A 27,842-nucleotide genomic window follows, 5' to 3' on the forward strand; every position below is an offset into this window, starting at 1 on the left:
GGTCCAGCCGAGACATGGCTGCAGGGCCTGGCAGCGACAGCGAAGCTGCGACCAGAGGAGGTGACGCACGGAGAACTGAGCGGCGCGGCCCGGCCCGGCCCGCGCAGCCCCGAACGCGACCCCGGGAAGAGCGCGCAGGCACCAGCAGCCCCGACAATTCCAACACGGGAGCGACCGAAAGAGAGAGCAAAGACGCAGCGAGACAGAAAGCAGCCACTCGGAAAAAGGAAAATACCATTGTAGCTAAGACTTTAGGAATAGTAAAATGGTATAATGTTAAACAAAATTATGGTTTTATAATGAGATGTGACAACCAGCAAGACATATTCGTTCATAGAACTGCTATTAAAAAGAATAACCCTGAAAAATGCACCCCAAGCTTGGGAGATGGAGAGATGGTAGAATTCAAAATTATATAAGGTAGAAAAGGGTTACAAGCATCGCAGGTCACTGGGCCTGATGGTGTTCCTGTAAAAGGCAGTATATATGCAAAAAATCGTAGTCATGTTAGACAATATCTCCATTGTAAGCCCCCCCTACAGTCTCCCTTTCCTAATCCCACCTTTCCCCTTTACCCCATGTCCTATTACCCCCAATGTATTCCCAATCTGTTTTTTCATCCATGGTTTCCCTCACAAAACCATGCCTTTGCTAATTGTTTCCCCAAAAATCCCTTTCCAATGCCTAGTGGGGGATGAAAAGGGGGGGAGGGAAGAAATTAAACCCTCTCCTGCCTCAGTTTCCCCACAAAGCATGCTCAGAGAGTTCTGTCTCCCTTCTGTCAGCCCTAAGATGTTCCACAGAATCTGTTTGGACATTTAAGCACTCAGGAGGGTGGCTTGTTTTGTTTTGAAACTGTTCTTGTTATGTTTATCCAGTTTTCAATGTTAAGTTTTACATCTCTTTTGTTAAAAATAAACGGGTGAAATGTTGGGGTCCCTTCTCCCCACCATGTAGCCCTGGGAGAGGGGCCCTGGGGGGGAGACACGGGGTTTCCCTGCCCCTGGTCAGCCTCGTTCCCCATTGGTTGTTTTGTGTTTCCCTCCGTGGGCAAGGACCCTCAACCCAGACTGTGAGAGTTCCTCGGCAGAGCTCCGGCCATGCGGCTGGGGAAATAAACATCTCTCTGAAACATCTACCAAGAATCCGTCCATATATATTTCTTTTCCATGGGCCTCCTGGTTTGATATATGCGTGTTACAGTAATCCCCGCTGTAACAATTACTGAAAGTTGTAGGTCACCCTACTTTTCTGTAGCTGGTCTTTTTTAAGGCATCTCAGTCTAAACTGATTTATGTAATTTTTTTTTGTAATAGTTGGTCTATGTGAGTTGAATAATGCAGTACTATTACAACTGAATTATCAAATAGGCTTAAAACCTGGTACTTAAAACAGCTTATTATATATGTCACTAGTTATTTCCTTTCACTTTGGTCTTCCTCTGTCTGCTTCACTAGAATTACTCCACTATTATTGTGTTGGAAGTGACATCAGATTAAAGCCCTTAAAGTAGTAAGGGCAAAGCTCACAGCTGCATCATATTGATTTAAAATCAACCATTAAAACCATGAAGTCTGACTTATTTTTACTTTTGAATACATTTAAGTTGCAAGCAGACATCTCATGCCAAACAATTAATGTTGGATTTTATGTGAAGACTGTACCAGAAAGGAACAGTTTTTACTAATTTAAAACGAAAGGTGTGGGGGGTGTGAAGTATAATTTTTACCCCACAAGGAATTTATAAATTACTAAATCTTGAGAATGCACATTAATTACATTTATGAAAAACTTCAACTTTTTATTCGTACAAAGATGTTCCTGTCTTATTTTTTAAAAGTTCATTTCAGTGAATTTTGAATGCAGTCGTAGCTTATTTATGATCATTTCTAGTTGCTCTCACCATCACTATTCAATCTTTCCAATAGACTCATCTATGGAACACACAATTAATATAACTTCCTCATGTGATTGCAAATGCATCGACTTAGATAACAGTTGAGTTAGATCATTTAGTAGACACGAAGAGGATGAAATATTTTAAACTTCTGTTTTTTTCTTTTACTATGATTTGTTTCACATGCAGATAAAACCCATGACTTGCTTAGACCCCACTTTTAAATCTCACATGCATTCCCTATGTCTCAGTTGGGAAAACCATGACTCCACATAGTTTACATCAGGGCACGAAGTTTATAGAAAAGTCGACTTCTAACAGTTGCTATTTTCTAGCTTTTTTTTTAAATGTACAGGAATAGCAGAAATAAATATTCCTTTATTAGTTTTATTTAGTTTTAAATTATGAAGTATTTTTATCTGCTCCATGAAAATGTTATTATAAACAAAGCAGGTATACAGTGGGGAGAAAAACTTTGCTGTAGTACTTAAATATGTAACTATATATGGCCTAGAGGAGGTTTATTGGCTTCTTAAGGTATGTAAAGAATGTAGTACCTTAAAACTATTAGAGATTACTCTTATTTATGGAGAATAAAATAGTCTAGTCACAACTGAGGTTAGATCATGTTTCCATGAACTAATGACTCCTTTAAGAGCAAGCCAAGTGTGTTGCAAAGTGATTTAGTACAAATGTATGTTACATGGTTTATGAGATTCCTCGATGCCTTGTATTGTCTTACTTTTATAGAACTACATTAAATACATGGTTTAGGTGGTTTTTCTCTAACTGTGATTGGAAGATCATATATAATTTGGTTTGGGCAGGAGTAAGAATAGTTTGTTTTTTAAGGACTCTCAAGAGGTATGGAATTCTGTTTCCCACTTTACAGTTGTGGAGATGCTTTGATTTCTCTGGATTCCTTCTTTTCTCTTGGTCAAATTTTCTGGTTTATGACTTGCATCTCAAAGTGTGGCTGAGTCTCATTTGTGCTTTGTCACCAACTTCTATTTCCAATATACTTTCCTGACACTGAGTTGCTGTGTGTTGCATCAAACTGCTGCCTGAAAATGAGCTTCAGAGCTTTATTCTTTGTACACAAGCACCACTCCAGTGCTGGCTGAGGGATGATTTTATTGAAGTAGTGATGCAGAACACAACAGTTTACTTCTAAACTCCCTACCCATTCTGACTGTGGATAAGGACTTTTTCCTTCACAGATTTCTCCATAAGGCCAGGTGACAGACATCATTTATGCAGAAAGTTGGAAGGCCTTGATTGATTACCAGTTAGAAGAAAATCCTCCAAGAATGAATTCTTTAGAGAAGGCAGATGAGGAATGCTGCTCTTGTTATGAACTGGAAGAGAAACAAGAACGTAATGAACTAAGTAATGACAAAGTCACCTCTGAATTTTATTTGCATATAAGAGAAAGGCCTTGAGTTTGTAACCTGACAGGTAGCATCAAAATATCAAAACACTGGACAGTACCCTTCATCAAGACTTTTTTCTTCACATTTATGGGGTTTATGCAGCTCCTGCTTTAGCTGCTGGGGAGGACTACCCTTTGAACACAGAAGTGGATGGTCTCAAGGCTGATCTTCTGTGTCGTTGTTTAGTTTCTATGTCTTAAAACTGCTGGGTTTTTATTTGGCCTAGAAATTATGAAAACACTAATGGGGAGGAGAGCCCAGATCAAGAATAATAAACTTTTATATGTAATTGAAGGTTCTAATGTACTGTGACATAATTTTGTAATTGTGTTCTTAGTCATCCTGTTCCTTGCACTTCTGATCAAGCAGAACATGCCAAAACTGAATGTAAGCTACATTTGGTCACTTTGTGTGGGATAAAACCAGAGCATCCTTTCTACCAGGATCCATAGAAAGGTAGGTTGGTGTTGAATAATGGAATATCTCAAGGTAATTGCACATCTTCTCCCCGCAGTACCCTGTTTAACACATAGGAATTCCCATCTTAGAGCAACTTTAGCTCCTGCTCTTCCTATTGCAGTAAAGGCAAAAATACTGGAAGAAACCCATATCCCTTTATTTCCTTTTGATTTGTGCTAAGGAAAGAAATATATATAATTTATTATAGTATTATTTATTTATTATTTATATTTTCTACAGAAATACATATGTATATATGCACACAGAAATATATACATAAATATATAAAACCTTTTTCTATTTAGCTGCACTTTTACTTGCTTGGTTGGTTAGTGTTTGACCATAAACAGGATTGTTTAAAACTGACATTAATTGTAAGTAATTACATTTATTCTAAGATACAACTTGACATTATTAACATTATTGATTACACCTGTGTCTCTACAAAGTATGTAAGAGGAAAAATACACATTCCCTTCCTACCATTCAAAAAACCTGAGGAGATCCAACCCTCCTCTGTCATATTCACATTAAAAGCTCTTCGGAAAAAAGGATGAGCAGTCTTTGTGCTCATGTTGAAATGTGTTGTTAAATACCAAGAGCTACTACACCACTTTTAAGTTCCTTCCTAATCACGAAGTTACCACCATTTTATACGTTGAAATACTAGATTTCAAGGAAATAGTGACTATTTAGCAACTCTCTGTATCTCCTGTAAAATTATATGCCAAGTTATACCATTTCAGAATCAGCTGAGTTTAGAAATCCTTATTCTATTAAAAAAATCCAAATCCTTTTATTGATGTTTCATACAAATGTAAACATTCAATTGTTTATGAATGTTTTAGAACAAATGAACATTCTTTCCTTTGACAATTAAACAAAATAATTTAACAAGAATTTTTGTAGTAGAATCACTGTAAGAAATCTTAAGAAAACATTGTTAGAACCCTAAGCAGTTTGCAGCTCTTGATTTGTCCAGAGTTTGGATCCAGGTAATGCCCAATGTAAGTATTTCCTGTTTGAAAACTGAAAGCACCTGTGGACAGACAAATCCTTTGAAGTTTCTTCAATCCTCGGCGACCTTGAGTGATTTCTTTGAAATCTTGAGCTGTTCTTCAGTTCAACTGAGGGTCATTTCGAAAATGCATTGCAGAAGGTTCAAAAAACTGGAAGAAAAGTTTAGAGAGAAGTTTAGGCTGCGGTTTGGTAACCATTGTTAACAACAACTGAGTTAACCAACAAACCTGTGTGATTTCGAACTCTCTCAGCAGACTCAAAATAGAACTACATTACAGGGGAGAATCCTCTTAGAATTTGATGCTCATTACCTGGATCATGAAAGCTCAGTTGTTAAGTATGTATGGCAATGACTGTTCCTCCCAAACTTTATTTTTCCAATATTTAAACTGAAACATGATGTAACAATGGCACTACAAGCTTTATGAATATCAGTGTATTGAAGCTAAATACTTTTCCTGCTCTTGTTTCCTTCTCTGTTCTTATTTCTTCCCACTTGACATCATTAGCATCTTTGACTTATTATGTAACTCTTCTCCTGCCATCCTGCTATGTTCTCTGCATCCAAATAATATCCAGGACTCAGCAACTTTGGTCCATTCAGTGCCTTTGTATCTTCCTGTGCTCCCCAACATTAAAGCTGACCTCTGCTTCTTTTTCTGAATTTATCATCAAAATTTTAACATAATCTCCTTATCTAGTTTGATTCACTCCATCATTCCATGTTTTATTACTTGAGAAACGGGAATATAATTTTACATATAAAAATTAAAATAGATAAATTTAGAAATAAAGTGCATAAGATAATGTTGCAGTGGCAGATGCATTGTGAGTTGTATGGCAAAGCAGAAAAGTACTTGCAGATCTTTAAAATGGGACTCTTTGTACTCTAAATCAAGCAGATTTTAAAATAAACTAAGTGAGCAATTCACCTACCAAGGTCACTGTCATAAATTAGCATTCAGCTCAAGGATTTAGTAAGATTTAAAACAGAAAACAAAGCAAAAAATATGCTGTATGATAAAATAAAAAGCTAGAATGTCTTTTTCCTCATTTGTCAGAAAGGTTTGTTCTTCTTTCAAGAACTTTTCTATTTGACTAATTTACACAAATGTGTCTTGTTTTTTACTGTGTAGAGCTTCTTGTGGATGGCAGATATTACTGTACTCTACAGAAGAACATGAACCATAGAAATGTGCCTGTTCCATCCCCCATGTATAAATCATGGGGATGCCACATCTTCAAACCATCCACCTAAATTAACTGATCTTACATAGAGAGGGAGTAAGGCCTCTTAGAGTAACTCTGATGCTTTATTTTTTCCATAATATAAATAGCACGGTGATATCACTATAGTTAACACCTGTCAGCATTAACTTATAAAACATTCAGAGAGAAAGGAGAGCTTATCTTACAAGTATCTCACAGCATTTTCTGCGGTCTAAAAACTAGCATCTGTTATTTCATACATTTTGTAGTTCTTTGGTTATATCAGATTCTACCACTACACAGTCAAACAAAATGGAGACAGACAACTATGCTAGTTTAATTTCTTTGCTTTGACCAATACAGTTTTTGTCCTGCAATGCTATTGCTACTCCCCAGTGCAAACCCATTTACACTGAAACATCTTATGTAAAAAGTTGCATGGTGGATGACTGCTATTGAATATGAATGTTTCCCATTTGTTCCAATGGAGAATCGATACCTTTATTTAAACATTAAGATCAGAAGATTAATGTTATCCCCATCCATGTATAAAAAGCATTCAGGTGAATTACTTGATTTTAACCTGGATTTTTTTTCATTTTTTTTCTTCAGAGAATGATGCTCTTTTGACTTAAAATATAGAAAAATATTAATCTTGCAATGAAAGTTTGCTACTAAGCTTCCTGGTTTGCAAAGCTTGACTTGGTGCAGTATGTATGGAAGTATAAATACAGAGTTCAGTCTAAGATACTTTTGCTGTCTGTCCAACCCTGACTGCCCCTCCCTGTGAGGGTGGTAAAGCCCTGGCACAGGTTACTCAGAGAAGCTGTGGATGCCCCATCTCTGGAAGTTTTCAGGATCAGATTGGATTGGATTTGGAGCAACCTGGTCTAGCGGAAAGTGTCCCTGCCATGGGAGGGATGTGGAATTCTATGATCTTCAAGCTCCCCTCCAATCCAAACCAGTTTATGATGATAACATTCAAATGTTTCAAGGTGTACATTTTATTAAAAACACCTTCTTCTTTATATAAACTTCCAAATAAAAAAATTTCTGTGTAATTTATGTACTCTTAGTTTACACGTGTAGTAAGAGAAAAGGTGATTAACCTGAAGAAAAAAATTATTAAATGGAGGGGGAAGAAAAAGTTATGCAAGCAGCACTTTGAAAAGTACTCTGTCCTCAAGGTTCTCATAAATCTTTCCAGATACAAAAATGACTTTTTCATTTCTGTAACATATAGTCCATTATTTAAGCCATAAGAAAATTGCTTAGTACTGTACAGAACTAGTACCAAACAGCTCAAAAAAAGAGCTCCTCATTTCATGCAACTCTCATTACGTTACAACTTTCATACATTAACAAGGCTGCTCATTCCAGCTGAGGCTCTGAATCCAGAACATGAAGTAAAAAACTGTTCTTGCACTTCCTTCAAAGCCAAAGGAAGAGTCTGGCCAGAAAATAATGATAGGAGTTGAAAATGACCTTTGATTCCAGTGATAATAACCTGCTTTTACAAACAGGTTCATGAAATGCCTGATTTATTCTCTCTGTACCTCCAAAGACAGTAGGTAGCTGTTCGGTTTAAGCACATGAATTGGTGAATGATCTTCCGCACTCCAAACTACACTACTAATAAAAATCCTGGAAAGCTGCACTACAAGAACTGGTGCACTGGAAATTTGTTTACTTCAATTAATTAATTAGGTTTTTTTCCTCTTTTTGTTTTTTAAACAAAAGCCACATGTACTCTAAAAAGTAAATTTAAAAAGCTAATATACCTGAAATACTGCACAAAATGCACTTTTTAAATTGAATGAGCTGAATAATACTGTAACGACATTAAATCTATTGGGCCTGAGGGAGCCAAAGATTAACTGCCCTTGAAGCACACCATGGTTTGTTCACCTAACTTTTTGTATCTCCTCTCTTTGAAAGGAAAAGATTTACATATTTTTAAAATATTTTTAAAGCAAAAACAATCCTGGTTGTTGAAAGTAACAACTGGTGCTACAACATTTGAATTAGAAACCAAGCAGTGTATTTCACAATTACTATTAATTATAACTGAATACACAAATGGAGAAATGTAATTTAGGAAGAAGAGCTTGGTCAAAATTTACATAATTGTTTGTATTCTTCATAATTCAAAACACCCCAGCTGTCAATACCGTTCTCTTTTCTAAATCTCACTGCTGGATTTCTGTCATTCTGTAACACTACTACAGAACACAATTTCTGAGCTTCTGAGCATGTTTGTGAGCTTGCACAGTAGCATTTAAAAATATTTATAGTCAGCACTTAATCTGAGACTTTGGAAGTATTTTAAAAGCCTGGTTCTAATGTTAATATACAAGGTTTCGTGTAAATATTTCATCACTACTAAGGGAAATGGAAACTATGTTCCAAATATTTCTAGATCCAAAATGTGAACAGTTGAATGAAACCACTGGAGTCTCAGCAAGCTATGCAAGCTGAGGATCTGGCCTCTAAACAGAAGCTGTAATGATCAGACATGAGTTTTTTCAGTACTTCCCTTCTCTGACTAAGTCATTTGCACACATAGTCAGTATTTTAACAGAGGGATCAGTGACTCTGGCAAAAATGCTAAATTTAGCACTGGGCAGGGTTGGAGTGGCCAGGAGTTGGCAGCTGTGACCTCTTGAGAGAGACATCTGCAGGAACATTTGTAAGAGACAGTGTCTCATACCTTCCTGCCCTCACAATTCCATAGAAGCTGCTTGGCAGCACACTCCATCTCTGAGAGACAGCATTTTCCAGATCATACTGGTAGCAAAAATCAGCAAAATTAGAGGCTGGTAGAGCAGCAGCCTTCTAGCAGAGGCAAGATGCCACCAATCAGCTGATCAGCATTGTCTCGTTTCCTCTGAACTGCAACATCTCTTGGCTGCCCATGAGATTTCCCTCAGCCTGCTTTACCTTTAATCTAGGCAATAAAGGTACAGCCTGATCCCCACTTATACCAGATTTCCAGACTCTGTTTTTATTGATGTAGGGACTTTGTGCATTTGGTGCTATCTAAATAACATCATTATCTCTCTAGCTGTCCTAAATAAAGCTAAATGTACCAATCATATTGACTGCAATGTACAGTGAGATCCAAAACTCTATCGCAATGAGGCAAAGGAATGTATTTTTTACCAAGGAAATAGGACACCATGAAATGTATTTAGGCAAAAAAAGGGAAAAAAATAGAGATTTAAACCATTAAAGACTTAAAGTTTAATGACTGATTACTGACTGGTTATTCTAGATATGCTCAATTTGCAGGGCACATGTCTCTTCTGGATCTCATGAGTATCTAAAGATGTAATCACTCTCTGCCTGATTCAAACAAACTTAAGCAAAGATCTTTCAGCTTTATCTGCATAAGACAGTACAGTTACATGAAAAAAATGGGAAAAATGTGTTGAAATGTACAAAACGAGGGACTCTTGATTCACAAACTTTTTACTGCAGTTATTAATCCTTTGTTCTAAATAACAAACATTTTGGGGAGACGTATGGTACTAGCTCACTGAGAAAACCTTAGGATATTAAAGTTCTTATCTGTTTCACTTCATTTCTTCAACAGACATTTCTACCATTCCTTACTGCAGGTTAAGAAATAGAAGATTTAAGATCATTTTGTTTGCTGAGAATGACATTCTATGTTGTCTTACAGAGCATATTCTGCTCAGTGCAGCATGGGTTAAAGAGGTGTTTACATTTCCCCTCCTCAAACAGCCTTTCTGCATTGTTCTGAGTGCTACAGCTGATTTTTTTTGAGAAAAACATTCTAGCATTCCTCAGAAAGAACTGATTAACTGAGATGCAAGAGTAAATGAACAATTGAAATAATGCTGGCCAAGTAAACATATTACATATTATAAACAAGTATTCAGAAAATTTACTACTCACTTCCATAGTGTCTTTTGAAAGATAAACAACCCAGTACACCAGGTTGAATCCTGCAAACGCCACTGGAAAGAGGATCCTGGAATACTGGTCTATTTTACTTGCACCTCCAATAGCTGGTGGTTGCGGTGGGGCTTGTGGAGGAACAGACGGTGGTTGACACTGGGATGCAGTATTTGATATTACACTGGGTTCAGGAGACTGCTCTGCCTGAGACGTTATGGAGTTTACTCGCTTCTTCAGGTTAGAGTTGGAGTCAGAATGCTGTGAAAGAAAAAAGAAGAAAATAAAGGGTGATCTTTGGATACAGAGTCTTCGGTTTTGTGATCTTTAGACTTCTTTCCGCCTTTTAACTTAACCTTCTGACTTTATTGTTGCTTCTCTGCTATAGTGCAATCTCAGAAAATCACAAAAATAATATCTACAGAAGGATATATATGTTTATGGCCTAAAGCTTTGTTGTAAAACCATGAAAGAATATGTGCTTTTCATATTTTTAACATTGTGATAAGTGGAAGCTCCAAAAGAGAAAAGAAAAGATGGGGCTAAAAGGAAAAGAAGCTAATGGTGTATCTAAATTGCAGTAGATTGGTATGACTGAAGTTTGTGTAGATATGGATCAAGATTAAACAAAACAGCACATATGGGCTGGCTCAGGTGCAGTCTTCCCTGGCTGAACCCATTGATAAGTTTCGTAAACACTGAATGGAGTCAAGCAGTCATGCAAGAACTAGAAAACTGCTGCGCAAAAGGCAATGGACTAACTTTACAGCTGCTGAAGACATGAATGCTAAATTGTCCTCTTGGTTTTTTCCAGGATAAAATTTCATTTTTAAATATATCTCATAATTCCCACAGCACTTCCATACATACAACTGAAGAAAAATATACTTATCTATAATGGGACTATTTTTATTTTCATTTATGGTAAAATGAAACCAAATTACTCCCATATTTTGTGCAGTATTCGCAGCCGGGTTCAATTACTCTTCAGAAAGCTGTATGAAAACTCTTATGAAAGTTCAGCCAGAACTCAGGGACATGTGGAGCTTACCTCTTAGTTACTAGGCTAACATGTATATTCATTTTGTACATCTGTTTTATTTGGGGCCAAGTTGCCATTATTTTATTTTCACAAGAGTAGAAGTAATAGAGTTCTTCCCTCCACAAATGGCTTAGGAATAGGATCTACCACAGGCTCTAACCCTGCTCTAATGGATATCGATTACCCATTTTCACAGTAGTGTCAAATAGGAGGAAGTAGTCAAAAGCCTTGCTGCTACTGCCATATCCCAGGATGGCCATTAGTGGATGCACAGCAGCAGCTGTAAGATTCATCTGATGGCTGAGAAAATACAGAAGGATGCTGAGAGTGACTTTTTTGTTTGCTGTTTGTTTTGATATGAAGTCAGTTCTGTTAATATAGAGCTTAAGCCTAAAACTTCGTCCATAAAGGATTGCAAAACTCATTTCCCAGATTATTAATGGAAAATCTTGTGCACAAAATCACACAACATACACAGATGTTCTTGGATTTGAATACAAAGTTTTTTTGGTCAGCAGAACAATGACCAAATGATTGAAGCGGATGAGGGAAGTCTTGGACAATGTAAATAACTCCCAATGTAACAGCACATACATCCATAGTAAAATGGAAGACTAACATTGGAATGATTTTAAGGTAGAAAAATGCTATTAGATAGGCAACTTCCAAAGGTATTCTTTTGGAGTGTTTTAATGACAATCATTCACTTAAATGTAGTCTGCTGTCAGCATTTTTGGGAGGTATCTTGCAGGACTTCTAAGCACGGGAACAGATTTTAGTCAATCGGATAAACGACTGAGTCACTAAAAGGAAAGGAAGCATTTTCTGAAATACATTGCCTACTCTTGTACTTGGGCCACAATTTCCAGATAACAGAATAACCTAGCACAACTGGTGTATCCTGGGTGACTTAAAGTAGTTATAACAGGAATTATCCTTCCAGAAGTCATTGTTACTGTCAGAGAATCAGAACAAGTGACACTTCTACAACAGGATGCCAAGTTCTGTTCATGATTGAACGGACTAGTATCCAACTAAAATTAGAGAGAGATGGGATTCCTCACAGCTGATTTTACTCTAAATAAAAGGTGAAGAGACCATCCTCTTACCTTAAAAGGAATAAGGTACTTTTTCATTATGTATTTCTCTTATCTATTGCCCTTTTTCTTCCCCCTGCAACCAATCATCACTTCCAATTTGCCCTCTATACATTATATGACTGGTGTCATGGTCTGAATGGGTATTAAACAGCATTCTATCTCTCTGCCTATCTGGAACACAGATGTTTCGTTTTGTATTTTCCAGTAACACAGCAAACAACAGAGAGATTTAAATGGAGGAGGATCTACAGATGTGTCACAGAAACAGAAAGAGCGTTATCCATGTCCATTTGCACTAATCATAATAATAATCCCACTCTATAAACAGATTGGCTAGTTGAGCCTGCCTTCCTGCTTTCATTCAAGTTCTATTCCATTTTGCCTGCATGCCCTCCTTTGAAAAGAGCTGTACAAGTTGTAAGGTATCTTGTTTTTCAATTTACTGTGGAACAACTTGACCTTTTGTGAACAACATGTGGTTCCTAAAAATACAAGTGTTGAATCTTAGCCTTTTCTATCTAAAATATTCTGGTACAAGGTGGGTCAAATTCTACTCTGGATTATTCAAGCATAAATCGGGAATTACAGTGCTGAGGTGATGGAGTTAATAGTAAGTAGAACAGCTGTAGCATATGGTATTTGGAAGATGTTTAGTACTGAACATATTTAGAACGTGGAGGTAGTAAAATCTTTGTGATCATTTGAATAGGCCCTTGGAAGAGTGTAATCCTGGTTGTTATTTTATTTATATTTATTAAATCTCATTCCTATAGGAGGATTGCTAAAGTAGGAGGATTATCTCAATGTGATTTCGTCTAAAGAAAAACCCTGAGTAGTTCTTTACACTGTCTTTAACACTCCAGGGTCCCCATAACAGCAAAATCAGGGTCAAGTCTATTTTCTTGTAAATCCTTTCTCAGGATATGGAATTCTAAGTCCAAATTTATCTCAGATGTGTAATGAGGATGTTCTCAGTATGGGAACTGCTTGTAGACCAGACAGCTGTCCCAGAACCCCACCTCATATTTTTCATTGGAATTCACTGGTAAACCAAGAAGAGGAGGGAGTCGGGAGACCATATAATTTCTTATTACAATTGTTCTGAAAAGTAGCTACAGTAATTTGTCTGCTATATCTAGATTTAACTTCTCCTTTTGACAAAGATTACATACAATAACATCATTAAATGTTAACACAACACAGAGAGAAAATGGAAATGAATAGCCTATTTTGCATAGCTCACAGAGCCAATTGGTCAAGTAAGGACTGTTTTAAAAGTAGCAAGAACAAGAAGCCTGAGGCATGGCACACTGTGTCATAAGAAAATAATGGATTTTCTTAAGTTACTGAACCTTGATTCAGAGGAGGACTATTGCACTCATGTGGAATGTTAGTCCACCAGACAATTAAACTTGCGACTCTGTATGAGTAGGCAGTGACACAGAACAGATTGCCAGTTCATTGGTTAATGTGAGACACCATCACACTGGACTAGACAAACACTGGTATGTAGATGGCCTTCTTATATAGTCTGCCTTCTTATTAAGCTTTTGTAGGCAAGGTATCTCATCCCCTGCAAAGCTCACAAAGCACTCTCATCCCATCTATAAAGTTCTGCTCTCTCACAACTCTCCTCAATATCACTAGAATTTGCTTATACTCAGAATATCTCAAGAGGCTTTCAGCAAATTTCTTGCCTTCCAGATCTAAAACAATACAGCATATATAACCTTGGAGTAAACAGAATTCTTTGTCTGCTTTTTCTGATTTTTTTTGCTGGATGCTAACTGTGATTTATGAATGCACTTCGTTCTTGTGTTTCTTTCCCTCAAGAGATTTCTGTAATTCATATTTGTAGAATTGTCTTCTCTGTTGCCTTGTACTGCAAATGCATATTCTTACTATCAGTTTAGTTTATGATCTAACAGTAACATGAGCATCTTATATATGCAACCCAGATACTGGCTAACTTTAAACAAATGAATATCTGTATGTCCTTCCTTATCTCTCTTTTATTCACATCTCTTTTTCCTACTAGCAATCCAGTAAAAAGAGGTTCATGAGAATAAACTCTAGAAGTTTAGATAAAAATAACATGTTATTTCTCCTTTTCTTCATAATTTATTTAAGACACTGAGCTTTCCTCATATCAAAACACACACACACAAACCAACCTAGAACCAGAACTCAGTGTCTGTAAAAGGCAGAATGCTTAATTAAATATATAACGTTTTTGCCTCTGCTCATTAGTAGATAGTTTGAGTAATTTCAACCATTCATATTACAGATATAACAGCACATGCTAATGACTTATCTCCCCAAGGGGGTGCTAAACACGGTTGAGCCCCTACATCCACCAGTGTGAACTGTAAAAACTCTCCTTAGCTATTGAACAATCCATATGCAGCAACTTACAGCAAGAAAGTTCATTATGGTATGTAACATCATCTTTCGGCCATGTACTAAGGAACCTCATCCAATACAGTCCTGTGCAGTTTCGGTATCCATCTCATGACAGAGATTCATTTCACACCCTAATTTAGACACTTCTTTGCATGTCTCATCTGTGGGATCTGATACAAAAAATGTCTATTGCAAATGATGTGTATTGTTTATAGATATAAACAGCGTCCTGCATAATCAAAAGCTGAATATAGTTTAGAAGTCATTAATAACCCTAGCTTTAGGCATCTCTTTAGGAATGTTAAGTTATGTTTGCTAGAAACACTGACGAAAAACATGAAGAGTTGTTTTCAGCATTTTTTACTCTAGTAAAAGGGTTAAATCACTTAGGTTAAATTACTCACTTGAAGCATGGGAAAACCATGTTCAAATTCTTTCTTAACCTCCAGGAACTGAAATTCACTTCTCTCAGAATATAGCCTAAACATCAGGTGAAGGTGAATAAGGGGAGAGGCTGTTACCTTATTACTTCAAAGCTATTTTAATTTGCATGGAAAAATCTATAGCTGCAGGAAGCATAACTGAAAAATACCCCATGCCCATTTTATTAAAATTACTGTTATATAAACCAGATATGCAGTAAGGAGAGCAGCGACTGGAATCCTGGTCATTCTCTTTTCAATGGGGATGTGCTATGGTAGAGCTTCCTCCTAACATTTATTTGTAGCATGCCAGAAAAAACATGTAATTGGCACAGAGCCTCTCTGCTGTCAAAATATGTTTTTACATTAAACAGATTTAAATTTTCAAAGTCATGTTCGGCTCTTAAATCAGTGTCTGCCCATATGTTTTTTTCCTATAATTAAACTTACTTTATTTTGTCCTTACTACACTCCTGCAAAAAAAGTACTGGGATTAGGCTTCAATGTTCTCAGTCAAGACTTTAAAGCATGTAGCTGTTTCTAGGATAATACCTAAGGGGTGGTGGATAATCCAGATAGAAGTACTCTGTTACACCAGGATACTCATTAAACATACTCAATATATTCTGACATAATTATAGGAAACTAAATCCTCTATATCAGTGACATACGGCTGCTCTGCAGTTGGCCAGGGTTGTCAAAGAAAATGAGAATCCTTTCCTGCCCAAGCCATGTTGTTTTGAAACACAAGGCTGGAGGGAGAAGGAAGCTCTCCCAGAGGTATTTCACTGCTCTGTGCTGATTTCTGTAAAAACAAGAGGTCTTCTAGAACATAACTGTAATCAAGCTGTTAGAGGGTGGTAATCTTTTGTCTTTTACATGTAGCCTCTCACATGGAAAGGATGTCTTTTGATCCACGGGGTTACTCCCTGATCATCCCATAAAGCATTACTGCCAATGTTGTGCTCCACAGTATCACCAATTCCCTTCCCCTGCAACTTCCAGGATTGGGATCTTCTTAGGTAAAGAAAGTCATCAAGAGGAAACAATGCGATTGATATAGAAAATATAGAATCGAAATGGATTTAAAAGCTAAGTGCCATTATGGTTTTATATATGTATGTATAAGATGTTTGGTTTTGACATGCTAAAACTAGCTTGGCCACCATATGAGTAAGAACAGGTTTGTGTCAGGGTCCAGATGACTACTCAGCTTGTTGCCATCGTGTTCTGCAGCGGAACACCCATAGCTTTGTATTTCACACAGGGATTGCCTGCAGCTAATGAAGAGAGCAAGCCAAATTCTGCTGTCAGTTAACTGAGGTAAATAGAGAGGCTTTCCTGGAGCCAGCCCAGGCCTGCTGGGCTCTCAGCTCTCCACTGAGCTCATGGGCATAGCCTCATCTCTCTTACTGAACCCACCACAGTTCAATGGCTGCAGCATTTTCTCCTACTTTCATTATACAGTAGAGCAGAATTTGGTCCTCTGACATAATTCTTTTCTGAGTGTACAGGTTTTTTGGCTACATTATAAAAATAAAAACATGTGTGAGAGAGTTTAGTTTATTTGAATAAAGTAAAATTTTAAATAAAATTAACTAGACTGAGGGAAAGGAGCCTGCTTGATAATATTTTGAAATTTTTTGTTTGTTTTTGTTCAAGAAACATTTAATCTGGAATTAAAAAAAGAAACAGGAATATATTCTGTAGATATGTTTATCTTGATTTTAGGCCCTCACTCAAGCAGGAAAAGTTTCTAACTGGCTATTTTGTAACTCTTTTCTATTTTCATTTATACCAAACCTGTCTCCCTGGGCTTTTCTTATGCAGCACTGGGTCTTCCTGTCATACAAAAAGTACTACTAGTTCAGACATCCTAAGGTTATTCCCACCACAGTTTTCTTTATTCCCCTCTTCAGGCAAGTTAAAATAATAGATCATTAAAAATATATAGTCTGTGTGTTATTCTTAATGTTGCTGCTGGTAGCAGAGTTCCACTGGCAGTTGTACAGCCATAAAAATTCTCAAGTAAGTACATTTGACTTTTCGTTTTAGAAATGGACTCTCTGAAACCAAGTAAACTTTTAAGTCCTCATCTAAAAATATCAGCTGACTTCTAAAAATGCTAAAGACAGCATTTTTGACACAATTTGCTACTCTTCCTCCTATACTTGTGCCTTCATAGACGTAAAATTCTAGCAACTTTCACGCATTGAAAAATCACACATAAAAATATTATAATATAATAGATGAAAAATTTTACTAGGCCATCTAAAGAGTAAAAAAGAAATTAAAAAAAAAAATCATAGATTAGAAAAGAAAAGATACCAAAGTACAGGGTATGAGAGATGAAAAAGATTTTTTTAAAATCAAATAAAGTAGACTGCTAAAAACGATGTATTAAATATGGATTCTCTTAAGCTTTTTTTCCTAATAACTTGGAAAACAATATTTTTAGAAAAAAAGACAGAGAAAACAAGGAGAAAAGAAAAAAAAAGGTAAAAGAAACGTAGGAGAGGTAAGATAAATTATCAAAGAATAAGAATTGGGCACTGTAGCAACCAAAACATAAGAGAAAAATCTCGAAGGAAAAGAGCTGAAAGAATTTAGAGGCAAACAATTGGAACAAGTTGGGGAATACAGGGCAACAGAGTAAATTGGGACCTCAGATAGGACTTCCTAAATCTACACTAAGAAAGAAACTGAGTATTATGCTGTGTGCCTTATTTAAAAATAACTGTCCTAAGACCAGTAATGTAGCTATAGAAGCGCAACACTCAGTGAGAATGACAGTCCTGAGGAAATGGTCATATATTCATGCAATCAGCCTGTGTTAAATACACTGTTAGCATTCAAATTAGACACTTCAGGTCTGTTTCAGCTGAAATTATATCACTGACTGCAGCACATCTATCAATGTGACAACATACAAAAGTTCCTTCTCCCTTATCTCTACCACAGGGGGGAAAAAAAAAAAACTGAAAAAGGAAAAGCTTCTTAAAATCTGTTATCCTGTAATCACTCCTTTTTCCCAGAATGCCTTTCTGGAAGGGAACCTTCTAAATCCAATAGCTAATTCTTCTAGAAGCCTTTTTGACTACATCATCTTGCCTTCAATTGTAAGCACCCTTCATTTTTACTATCTCATTGAATTTGCTCTTTCTATTACCGCAGTATGTTCTCATAGAGAACTGGTCCTGGGAGAAAACAGTGGTGGACATATAGGGCTTGAAAATTTCTGTCTTGCTTTGAGCAAGATCAGGTCTATAGAATTTTGTGGACACTGTGGCTGTTTTAGAGACTGAGTTTACTTTGGGACCTAAATGTTACGGGATTTACTACTCTTCTAAAAGTGTATGCTACATTACATCAGCTAGATGTAAATAATTTTCTTGAGCAAATGGTTGCAGTGTGCTTCCTAGATGTGTATTTTATTCCTAGATGCTTATTTTTTTGCTGGTTTTTACTTGGAAAATCTAACAAGTTAATATTTACAAAATAGGAAGGAGTGTCTTGAGTTTGGCTCTTTGCTGTTTATGGCTGAAGACGTTGATAAGAAACTTGAGTCTTTTAACTTCTTTATCTTTTATTCATTTGTTCAACAGAAATTTTGTATTTGTTGCTTAGCTTGGTCTGCCATGATTCATAGACCATGTAAATCCGGAGGAGCCCTATCATCAGGAACAAGTTCTTAGCTTATCTGGGCAGAAGCAGATTATTTTTTGGAACGTTCCTGAGACTGGGAATGGGGCCGCGGGGAGGGGGGGTGGCAGTGGCTGTGAATGCACCAGCAGCATGTGCAGAGTCAGCCTGTTTTCATACTGCTTAGCAGGGACTTCAGTGAAAACAAAAGTAGTATATTTTGGTTTAGTTTGGTTTTTTTCTTTCTAGTAAACCACCTTATGATTAACTCAAACTTAAATAATAAAGTGTGTGAAGGACAGATCCAAGCTGTTATTCCTCTTCATCATGTAGTAGCTATCAGTATTTTCCTCGCGCTATATAAAACCAGGTGAACTTTTTGGGGTTTTTTTCTGATAGCTTGTCCTCCAAAAAAGAGTCAGCAAAACTTATCAATTGTGATTTTAATGGTTGGAAAGTACTTAAATGTTGTTACTTTAACTGCTATTTATCAGCAAATGTAGAAAAATTTCTATATGGTGGGTAAGGTGTTGTCTTGATACGGGCACCTCTTAGACTGACCTCCTTATTCAATTACAGATTCAGAGGTTTTGCAAAATGTTGTTCAAATTCTGTTATTACTCTAAAAATGGAAATTGTGGTGGTAGTAGAACTGATTTTGAAACTGGAAGACCACAGTGATAAATATATTAACATATGTTGTGAGACAGCATTCACGATTTAGCATGAGATGTACAGAATAATATTTGCAAGCAATTTTGACACAGTTTTTTGATACTAGAAAGACTTCCTGTCTTTCACATATACTAAAATCTATCCTTCATTCATGGTTTTTTTCCCCAAGCTTCCACCAACACAGATTTTCATAAAAGAAACAGATGCCAAGTTTATGTAAAGGCTAATTACCCATCTTCCAGATGACGCACTTACGGTATGTGCCCTTGTACTACAGTGATCCCATAATCATCTGGCCAATGCACATGTTTTTTTCATGGTACACCATCCCACAGATTCTGCAGACTTACTGAGAACCACAGCTGCCTGACCACACTGCCTACAGCATAGCTCAGGAGAAGTATCATGGGTAACAGTCTAAGAGGTTTCCTTAAACATATCGCCAAATAAATCTCTCTCTAGAAAATCATATTGCAAATTTAAATAAACACTAAAAATAAATGAATTATATTCATTTTCTGGAATCAGAACAATGCCTTTGATAAATAGACATGATCTGGTTACACAATCTGTTTCAGGTTAAGATCACTTTAATATTGTTTTACATTCACTACTTCAGCTGCCTGTTCCTATATGATGCTTATTATCAGAAAAACAAGCAATTACCGACACAATCTCGTCCTCTGCCAGTACAGTTGCTGCTGATAGTGCTGCTGCCAGTGCTGCTGCCCTGGCTGCCTTCCTCATCGCTCTCTGAGTCTGGAGATTGGTGAAGTAGTTGACAGCTGCAAACTCAATAAGTGCAGAAAAGACAAAGGCAAAGCACACAGCTATGAACCAATCCATGGCGGTGGCATAGGACACCTTGGGCAGAGAATGACGAGCACTGATGCTTAAAGTGGTCATTGTGAGAACTGTAGTGATTCCTTGAAAACAAGAGTAAGAAATGGGGGCATTAGAACTTTGCTTCAGGCCTGCTACTCTTAAATTCATATATATGAAAGAAACCAAAGCACAACACTCTTTTTGGTTTTAGCTGTCACCCTACATCCCAGCTAACCAACAACACTCCTAAGTATTTTGTATCCTTAAATAACTCATGCATACTGGATTCAGCATCTAAAAGCTCTGGAAAAACTTCCTTAATGCATTGAGCAGACTGGAAAGTAAGATAACAACATTCTACATGGTGCAGCTGCCTAGGATTGTGATAAACATGGCTATGAAAAAATCCAGGCTTGAAATACAAAGGATCCTTGGGGGGTTGATAAGTGGAATGTTTGGCAGAAACCTGGATTCACATATTGTCATTCCCCAACAGTGATCCTCTCTTTCTCCTGTTGTTGTACAAGACAGACCGTGGCTTACAGAACCCTGACTAAATCAATCAAATTCTACATTAAAAACAGTTGGAACCTGATTCAAACATTTCAAGTAATAGCACTTGGGTCCCCTGAGCTGTTGTCTTTAATCACTGGATACATATTTTAAGATTCACTAACAGCATCTTGATTTAAAAGTGCCTGTAGTTACAGATAGGGAAGGACAGAATAGCTACTTCTCTAGAGCGCTTATCTATTTTCACAGAGCAAATCTGGTCATGTAGCTCATGGGCACCATGGTGTTCTTCACATGAATTCATGAATTTATTCTTTCTGTGTTGAAGTGTACAGTATTAATAATGTAGGAAATATACTTACTTCCTACTGCTGCCTGATACAAGCAAAAAATGCAAGAACAAACTCAATCATTTATATAGAAGCCTCTGTGACTCATATTTACTTTTGCCTGCTAGAATGTAAAAACCATGGGTATTTAAAGACAGTAAGGTGGAAAATATCCTCTTTATTTTCTGCAGTTGGGAAAGGGTAGGTGGGGAAGTAAAAGATGTTTAATGTCATATCGTGATGGTCATGTTGAATTGATGAAGTAATATGCTGTGAGTGATGCTCGGAGGAAAGGACTGTCATAGCATATAGCAGCATCCAGACAGGGTGACATTATTTTCAGAGTTTCTCTGCAACTCTTTCACATGATGTGGCTTGCCAGCTGTCTGAGGTTAACTACGTCCCAATGTCATTACCTAACATGTTTTAATGAAATACAAATAGGAGATGGTATAGAAATATGTAGGACCCCTACTTCTCCCAAATCTGCCAGACTCATTTTATGATATGAATACAAGTATGCTGAGATACATTTCAATTTCAAAGGTCCAGAATGAACTTTTCGAAATGATGTGTGATTAGATTACAATCTGTCTATGTGCTAGTTTGTAATAAATTTATATATTCTGTGTCTGAATAAAAACTTTCTGCAGCAAGAATTTAAATTAGGAATAGGTCTCCTATTCTATTACAGGTATAGATAAGAATTTTCTCAGTGTGGAGTGAATATTGATGAAATGCTCTGCACTGTGGAAAGCTACTTTATCAAACTGAATACCAAATTACAGTTGGTAAACTGTGCAACTGTGAATTGTTTACCCTTGTCTCTATACTTTGAACACTTCTTGGTAAGTTTTGAAGGATGTGTTATATAATGCAAACACTGCAATCTGATAACTGGCATCCATTTTGGAGGTAAACACAGTCCTTAAATTATTTTGTGCTGAGAAACTGGTTTAGGCACATCATTGTTCTTCTACTATTAATTTCTCTTCTCTCAAGCTTAGTTTTGGGACTTACAAGTAAAAGTGAAAATTTATAATTTAAGTATTTTTAATATGATGCATTTTAAACCTTCTCCATTTTAAAAAATTTTCACTGAAAAAGACTGGAAGTCTTTTTTTGTCATAAGGAATTTCCTCTTCTTTTCCTTAGATTAAGGTATTCAGAATCCATGGGATTTTGAACGAGTCAGGACTACAAATTCAGACTGTGCCCTGGGAGAAATACAAATGGGAGAAAGATTGAAATGTTCTTTTAAAATGCTAACGTTACTATTTTCCACAATACAGAAAGGTGTCTGTTTTACTGTTTTCATAAAATATTTTCTCAAGTCTGTGTTATTCTTCAGTACAATACCTAAGAGCTGTTATTCCAGTGTTTGGGGTATTTATATAATTATTACCAAATCAGCTACAGACCTACTTGCACATCTCTCAAGCATGTACAGTTACCTTCTGTGACCACTATGTTGCAAGTAAGTTTTACTCAAAATGTAGAGGATGTAACTCAACAGTCCAGAGATGCAACATGAAGCCAAAGCAGGTAGCATCATATTTGGAGTATGGACCTCATATATGTATGAACCAGGAGACTTAAAGCTTTAAGAGCATTAATTCAAACACCGGAAAGAAAAGCCCTGCCATGCAATATGGATACATCTTTCTCATTTTAAGTCCAACCTGTGCTAGGGACATTATTCAGCTCACTGATCTTTATCCATCTAAAGCCCTTGTTAGTTGTTTAGATACCTTTGTAGCCAAGGGAAAGAGAGCACTCCAGAATGGGTGTTAGATGAGGTACCTTGTGTCAGATAATAACTCCATTCCCTGTGATTTTTTTTTTTTTAAAGCTTTAACTCATGTTGGTTTCACAAGACAATAAATCCTTAGGTCAAAAAAACCCTCTTTAAAAAATGAAGAGGCTGACACTTACTCTGAAATTGTCCCTTCCTGCATACAAAAATATATTGCAAAGCATCACAAACAAGTCTGGGTAAACAAACATTCTGAGTCAAGAATTTTGACCCTCATAGGCAAATTGTCTATCACTTGGTTTCACTTTAGTATGTACTTTTGCTGACTGAAACCTACTAGCTGCCTTTCCTAATCCCCCCTGGATTATAGTATCTGATTGATACAATGGATTCAATACAGTGAATGAAATGAAATGAAATGAAATGAAATGAAATGACAAAAGGAAAAACACAAATACCAGCCACGGTTCTTGCTGGAACAGATTCTTTGTTGATCCAAAACACAACTTGAGACAGGACTACAGTCATGATGCATGGAATGTATGTCTGAATGAGATAGTAGCCTATTTTCCTTTGAAGATGGAAGTAGAGCAGCTGGAGTGAATATTCGCCTAAAACAAACAAGCAGTGAAAGGAAGGAATGAATGAATGAATGGTAGATGACACTGAGCTATTCAAAGACCTTAATGCAGCATACCAAAAACTGTCCTGGCTGGAACAGACTCCTTGTTAATCCAGAAAGACACCTGAGAAAGAATGACTGTCATAATGCAAGGAGTGTATATCTGTATCATGAAGTAGCCCATCTTCCTTTGCAAGTGGAAATAAACTGTCATGATTACATATTCACCTGTTAAGAGACAAGTATGTCAGCATATTTTGGCAACGTGAGCAAACATTACTGGCTTAAACCCAACATAGTATGTTCTGATGAAATCACAGACCTCCTAGTGCATAAAAATAAACTGCTTAAAAAAAGGTAAAGTGACCTTATGGAAACAGATTACAATAATATTCATTTTATGTATTCTTTTTACTGGGGTGGGGAGGCAGTGGGAATTCTTAAGAATCTCATGAAAAATTCTGTGTTTGACGGGACTGTATTGAAAAGCTGTCTTTTAAGAGACAATGGTTAGAATGTGTCCAAGGATTTTACTTTTTAAAATGGCAAAAGATAATTAAATTAATTTCATTCTATATGAAAAAAAAACCCTGTAATTTATTATCAAGATGTTTCGTAACACCAGTAGTTTCCACATGGCTCCATCTTACCTGTGTTAGATTTAATTGTTTCACTAGATACAGTTTGTCCTATGAGGTCATACTGGAGAAGACTGGAAGACTCCTGTGGTACTTCTACTGAATGCAATGGTCCTTTTTTCCAAGTATAAATTATTTCACTTTTTGGATAAGCATCTGAGAAACAGAGGGGAAATTTACCATTACTAATTACGTATAAGTAATTGAAAAAATAAGCAGAATAATCCCTTTTGTAGCTCAAATGCCCACAGAAACATGCATCCTACTCCAGTAAGTTCCTAAACTCATTAACTACAAAATGAAAAAAATAAAAAAAAATCCACAATAAGAGAATGGCTGAGGTGAGACCTGAAAGGAACTAGCTTTGTTTCTTAATTTGCTATAAAACATACACACCTATTACCGCAGCTCAATGAAATATTTTCAAAATTGATTACCACAGACTATATGTTTTCAAAATTATAAGTAATATAGCAAATGTAGCAGAGGTTTTATGACTTGTTGAAGGACCAACTTTGACTACCAGAAGTGTAAGAATAATAAACAATAAAACATGCTTCAACAGTCATCCTTCACTGAATAAATCCATGTCCATATGAATGGTCTGAGTCTCAGAGAAAAAAGTAAAATTCTAGTATAAAAATACAGTTAAAAATTTCAGCTATGTCACTAAGCAATATCTTAGGATCTTCTGACCTTCTGAACAAATGTGTTCTTTTAACAAACTGAAAGATACAGAAAAAACTTACAGCTTCCAAATTTCAGCGGACAAGCATGTCCATCCATTGGGAAGTTCACCAACCGCATAGGACAATCAGCATTAATGGTTAGTCTAGAATACATAATATAATGAAAAAATGATAATGAAAAAATATGGTATGTAGAAAAATACTGATAGAATCAAAAATACAGATCAACCAAAAGCAGAAGAACAAGCTCTCACCTCATTGTGTAAAGAATAGTTCCATTCTGCATAATTCTGAAAAGTTTGTTAGGAGTTGTCATATTGTGAGCAATTGATTTTTTTCCATTTCTAAAAAATGTGTCTGGTGTCCAAATTTTACTGACCATTAAATTGTTCAACCTCAAAATTTCAGTTGGCCCACTAAACTTCAACCTCTCATCAGTCCATGTCTGACGAAAGAAGACATCCATTGTGTACTCCTATGGAAAATAAACAGGGGTTGACTTCTGTGCAGGGGTCAGCAATAGCAAGTGGCTGTGGGGACAGTAACTCCATGAGACAAACTAACACACATGTCAATGGCATTTCATTTACTGCTTAAATACTCAATCCTATTACCATTAAGTAGTTACTAAAAAAAGTTGTCCATGAAAACATATCCTATTTTCTTACTACTTGAAGAATAGTTACAAATGAATCAGTGAACATGAGTAAGGAAAAAAAAAACAACCCTCATTGTCCTCTCAGAAATAATTTAATTCAAAGTGACTGAGGTCTAAGGAAATACAAACATCTACCTTTCAAATTGCAAAACCAAACTATCAATGTTTAATTGTCAGAAACAAAAAGACATGTTCAGTGAGTCTTCTGCAGCTTTCTTTGGATATTTACAAAGTAATGACTGATCTGAGTCACATCACAGTAGGATTATGGTGTCAATTTATTATTAATCTATGGGATTATTTTCAAGAATTCTTAGTAATATTTTCACAAGCCTTCAGAAAGGACCTCTGCAGAACTTGCTTAGGAAACAGAGGTAAACCCGGCCAGGGGCAAATTTTGTAAGAATTAATGCTTATGCCTTCTCTTAGACTGACTGATGAAGAGCAGCGGAAAAACTATGGTAGCACTTAGAGCCCACAGTTCCCTGCCTGCAAACTGGACTGCAGGCTCAGGTGAGCAGGGGTCTGAGGAGTGCACAAGGGCAAAAATAGCAGCCCAAGTCAATCTCCAGAAAGAGAATGGCAATACCATCCTCACTTCCATTACTTAACGTGTTCTTGGGGCTGCTGCTGTAGCTGCCAGAGTTCACCCAAGTCCGCAGCTGCCTGAGCTTGGGGGCACCCAGCATGACCAGTGGCAGCCGTGTCAGCAACGGCGCCATTCCCCTGCAGCTGCTCATTTGGTTGCGTCCTACCAGGCAGCGTTCTGCGAAGCTGTCCTGGGACATGGGTGCTCACCATCTTCTTCATAGGGTTAAAGAGGCATCTTTCACCTGTGGCCCATGCCGTCACCTAAGGCTGTGTGCGCCCAGCCCCAGCTGGCGCTGCCGGGAAATAGCTGTATGCAGCTCCGGCCAAACTGCTCTGCTGGGCCCTAGAGATTGTCAAAGAGATTAAGCCTCGTAATCTGCTTTAATGACGGTCAACTCAGATGCCACCGTAATGAATCCCGGGAAAAGAGAGCAGGGGCGGCGAGTGGGGCCCTTACCATCTCCACGTCGGACACCGGCCCGAAGCTCGTCACGTAGATGTCCGTCTTGACTTCTGTCACGGAGCCTGCGGGACACAGAGAGGGGCTGGGAGCAGAGCGGGACAGGGGCTGCGGGGCCCCTCTGTTCGAGGGCAACGGAGACGCCCCGCAACAGCCGGGAGCTGCGGGGCACGGGCAATTTTGCTGCTTTGCCTCCCCTTTTGGGGTTCCACCGCCTCCCTCCTGCCACGGGTGCGGGACGAGCCGCTCCTGCCCGGGGCAGCCAGAGCGCTGCCGCTCGCCCTTCCCCGCCCGCCGGCTCCCCGAGGGGACGGGGCTTCCCCGCTACCTCCAAATCCCGGTCGGAGCCTGTTGTCGTAGCCGTCCAACAACTTGTCGAGGATCCGAGTGATATTTTCCGAGTAGAGGTCCGCCCCGTCGCCCTGGTCCCCCAGCGCCGTCCCCATGCTGCGGGGAGAGGCGAGTCCCCGTCAGTCCCGCGGCCGAAGTCACGCCGGCCGAGGCCGAGGCCCCGGCCCCGGGGAGCGCAGGGAGGGAAGAGCGTCTCGCCCGCTCCTCGGGGCTGCGGGGAGCCGTCGGGGATCGGCGGGGTCTCACTCACCTCACAGCCACACAAGCCCAGGCGAGCAGCAGAGCCATGCCGCAGGTGTGTGCGGGGGTGCTTTCAAACCCGTCAGCTGGAGCCACTGTCGGTGTTCATACTTCCCCTGGGCCCCGGGGCTCGGCCGGGTGAGGCTCTGGGAGAGCCCGGCTGGCTCAGCCCCGGCCCCGCGGTCCTGGGCCGGCCTCTGCCCGGGGTGGGGACGTGCGGGGTATCCGCGGCCGTGCGTGTCCCTTGGATTCACCACCGCAGTTCAGCCTCATCTGACTGTTCCGGGGGGGAATTAGGGTTTGAAGGGACGGTGCGCGGTCGGAGAGCAGTGACAATAATCGAATAAGGTATTAGGGAAGATTAAAAGGAAGAAATCCACTGCTAGTTTTGGCATGGAATTAGCAGGCACCCGTTAGGAAATCTGGAAAAGCATTGGCATCTTGCTGATAGAGATTATGTTAGAAATGGCCTCAGCTTTTATTATGTTTATGGTTCACAGGGAGATTATTATGCAGCTTCTACATCATTAGAACTTTGGGGGGGGGGGGGAACCCTTGAGTTTACAATTTACTGGGGGGTTTAACCTTTCTCAACAGTTCTTCAGAACTGTACAGAGATCTCCAGTATCTAAATGTTGATATATGGAGATTGAACACTAAAAGTTGGTTCTGGTTCAGATTTCTAGATTTGTTTGTTTGTTTTTCTTTTTTTATTTGGGTTTTTTTTTAATACTAAGCTGTTTTGGAGGGTTACACACACAGATTTCACTCAGACTTTAAACCAAGGCATTACCAGGACTTTTGTTAGAACAGGAGCTCCTTACTTTTAAACCACTGGGATTATAAATCATTACTAATTTTGTCCTGATAAGTACTGACTGGATCATTACTGTCTGTTCCTTCAGTAAGAGTGTTAATGTAGTCAGCCCTAAAGGAAAAAAGTTCAC

General features: G+C 38.0%; 1 protein-coding gene across 3 annotated transcripts; it reads right to left on the reverse strand.

The window, feature by feature from the left end:
• Nucleotides 1-4,157: 4,157 nt before the first annotated feature.
• On the reverse strand, nucleotides 4,158-27,171 carry GABRA6 (gamma-aminobutyric acid type A receptor subunit alpha6). 3 transcript variants are annotated; one of them, XM_042025431.1, is made up of 11 exons: nucleotides 26,906-27,171; nucleotides 26,633-26,751; nucleotides 26,302-26,369; nucleotides 24,850-25,070; nucleotides 24,656-24,738; nucleotides 23,919-24,062; nucleotides 23,344-23,496; nucleotides 23,105-23,257; nucleotides 19,890-20,149; nucleotides 9,940-10,200; nucleotides 4,158-4,958 (listed from the first exon to the last, which is right to left on the reverse strand). In XM_042025431.1, exons 1-11 carry the CDS (start codon nucleotides 26,941-26,943, stop codon nucleotides 4,908-4,910), a joined length of 1,551 nt encoding a protein of 516 aa, XP_041881365.1. In that variant the 5' UTR covers nucleotides 26,944-27,171; the 3' UTR covers nucleotides 4,158-4,907. The 3 variants fall into 3 exon arrangements, with proteins under 3 accessions (XP_041881365.1, XP_041881366.1, XP_041881368.1); XM_042025432.1 differs by lacking the exon at nucleotides 23,105-23,257; XM_042025434.1 differs by lacking the exon at nucleotides 23,344-23,496 and having other exon boundaries at nucleotides 26,906-27,168.
• Between the last annotated feature and the right edge of the window lie 671 nt (nucleotides 27,172-27,842).

This window comes from Corvus kubaryi, unplaced genomic scaffold, assembly GCF_017639235.1.
Source record: "Corvus kubaryi isolate FWS band 111438036 unplaced genomic scaffold, C.kubaryi_AGA036_p1.0 37270, whole genome shotgun sequence".
NCBI lineage: Eukaryota > Metazoa > Chordata > Aves > Passeriformes > Corvidae > Corvus > Corvus kubaryi.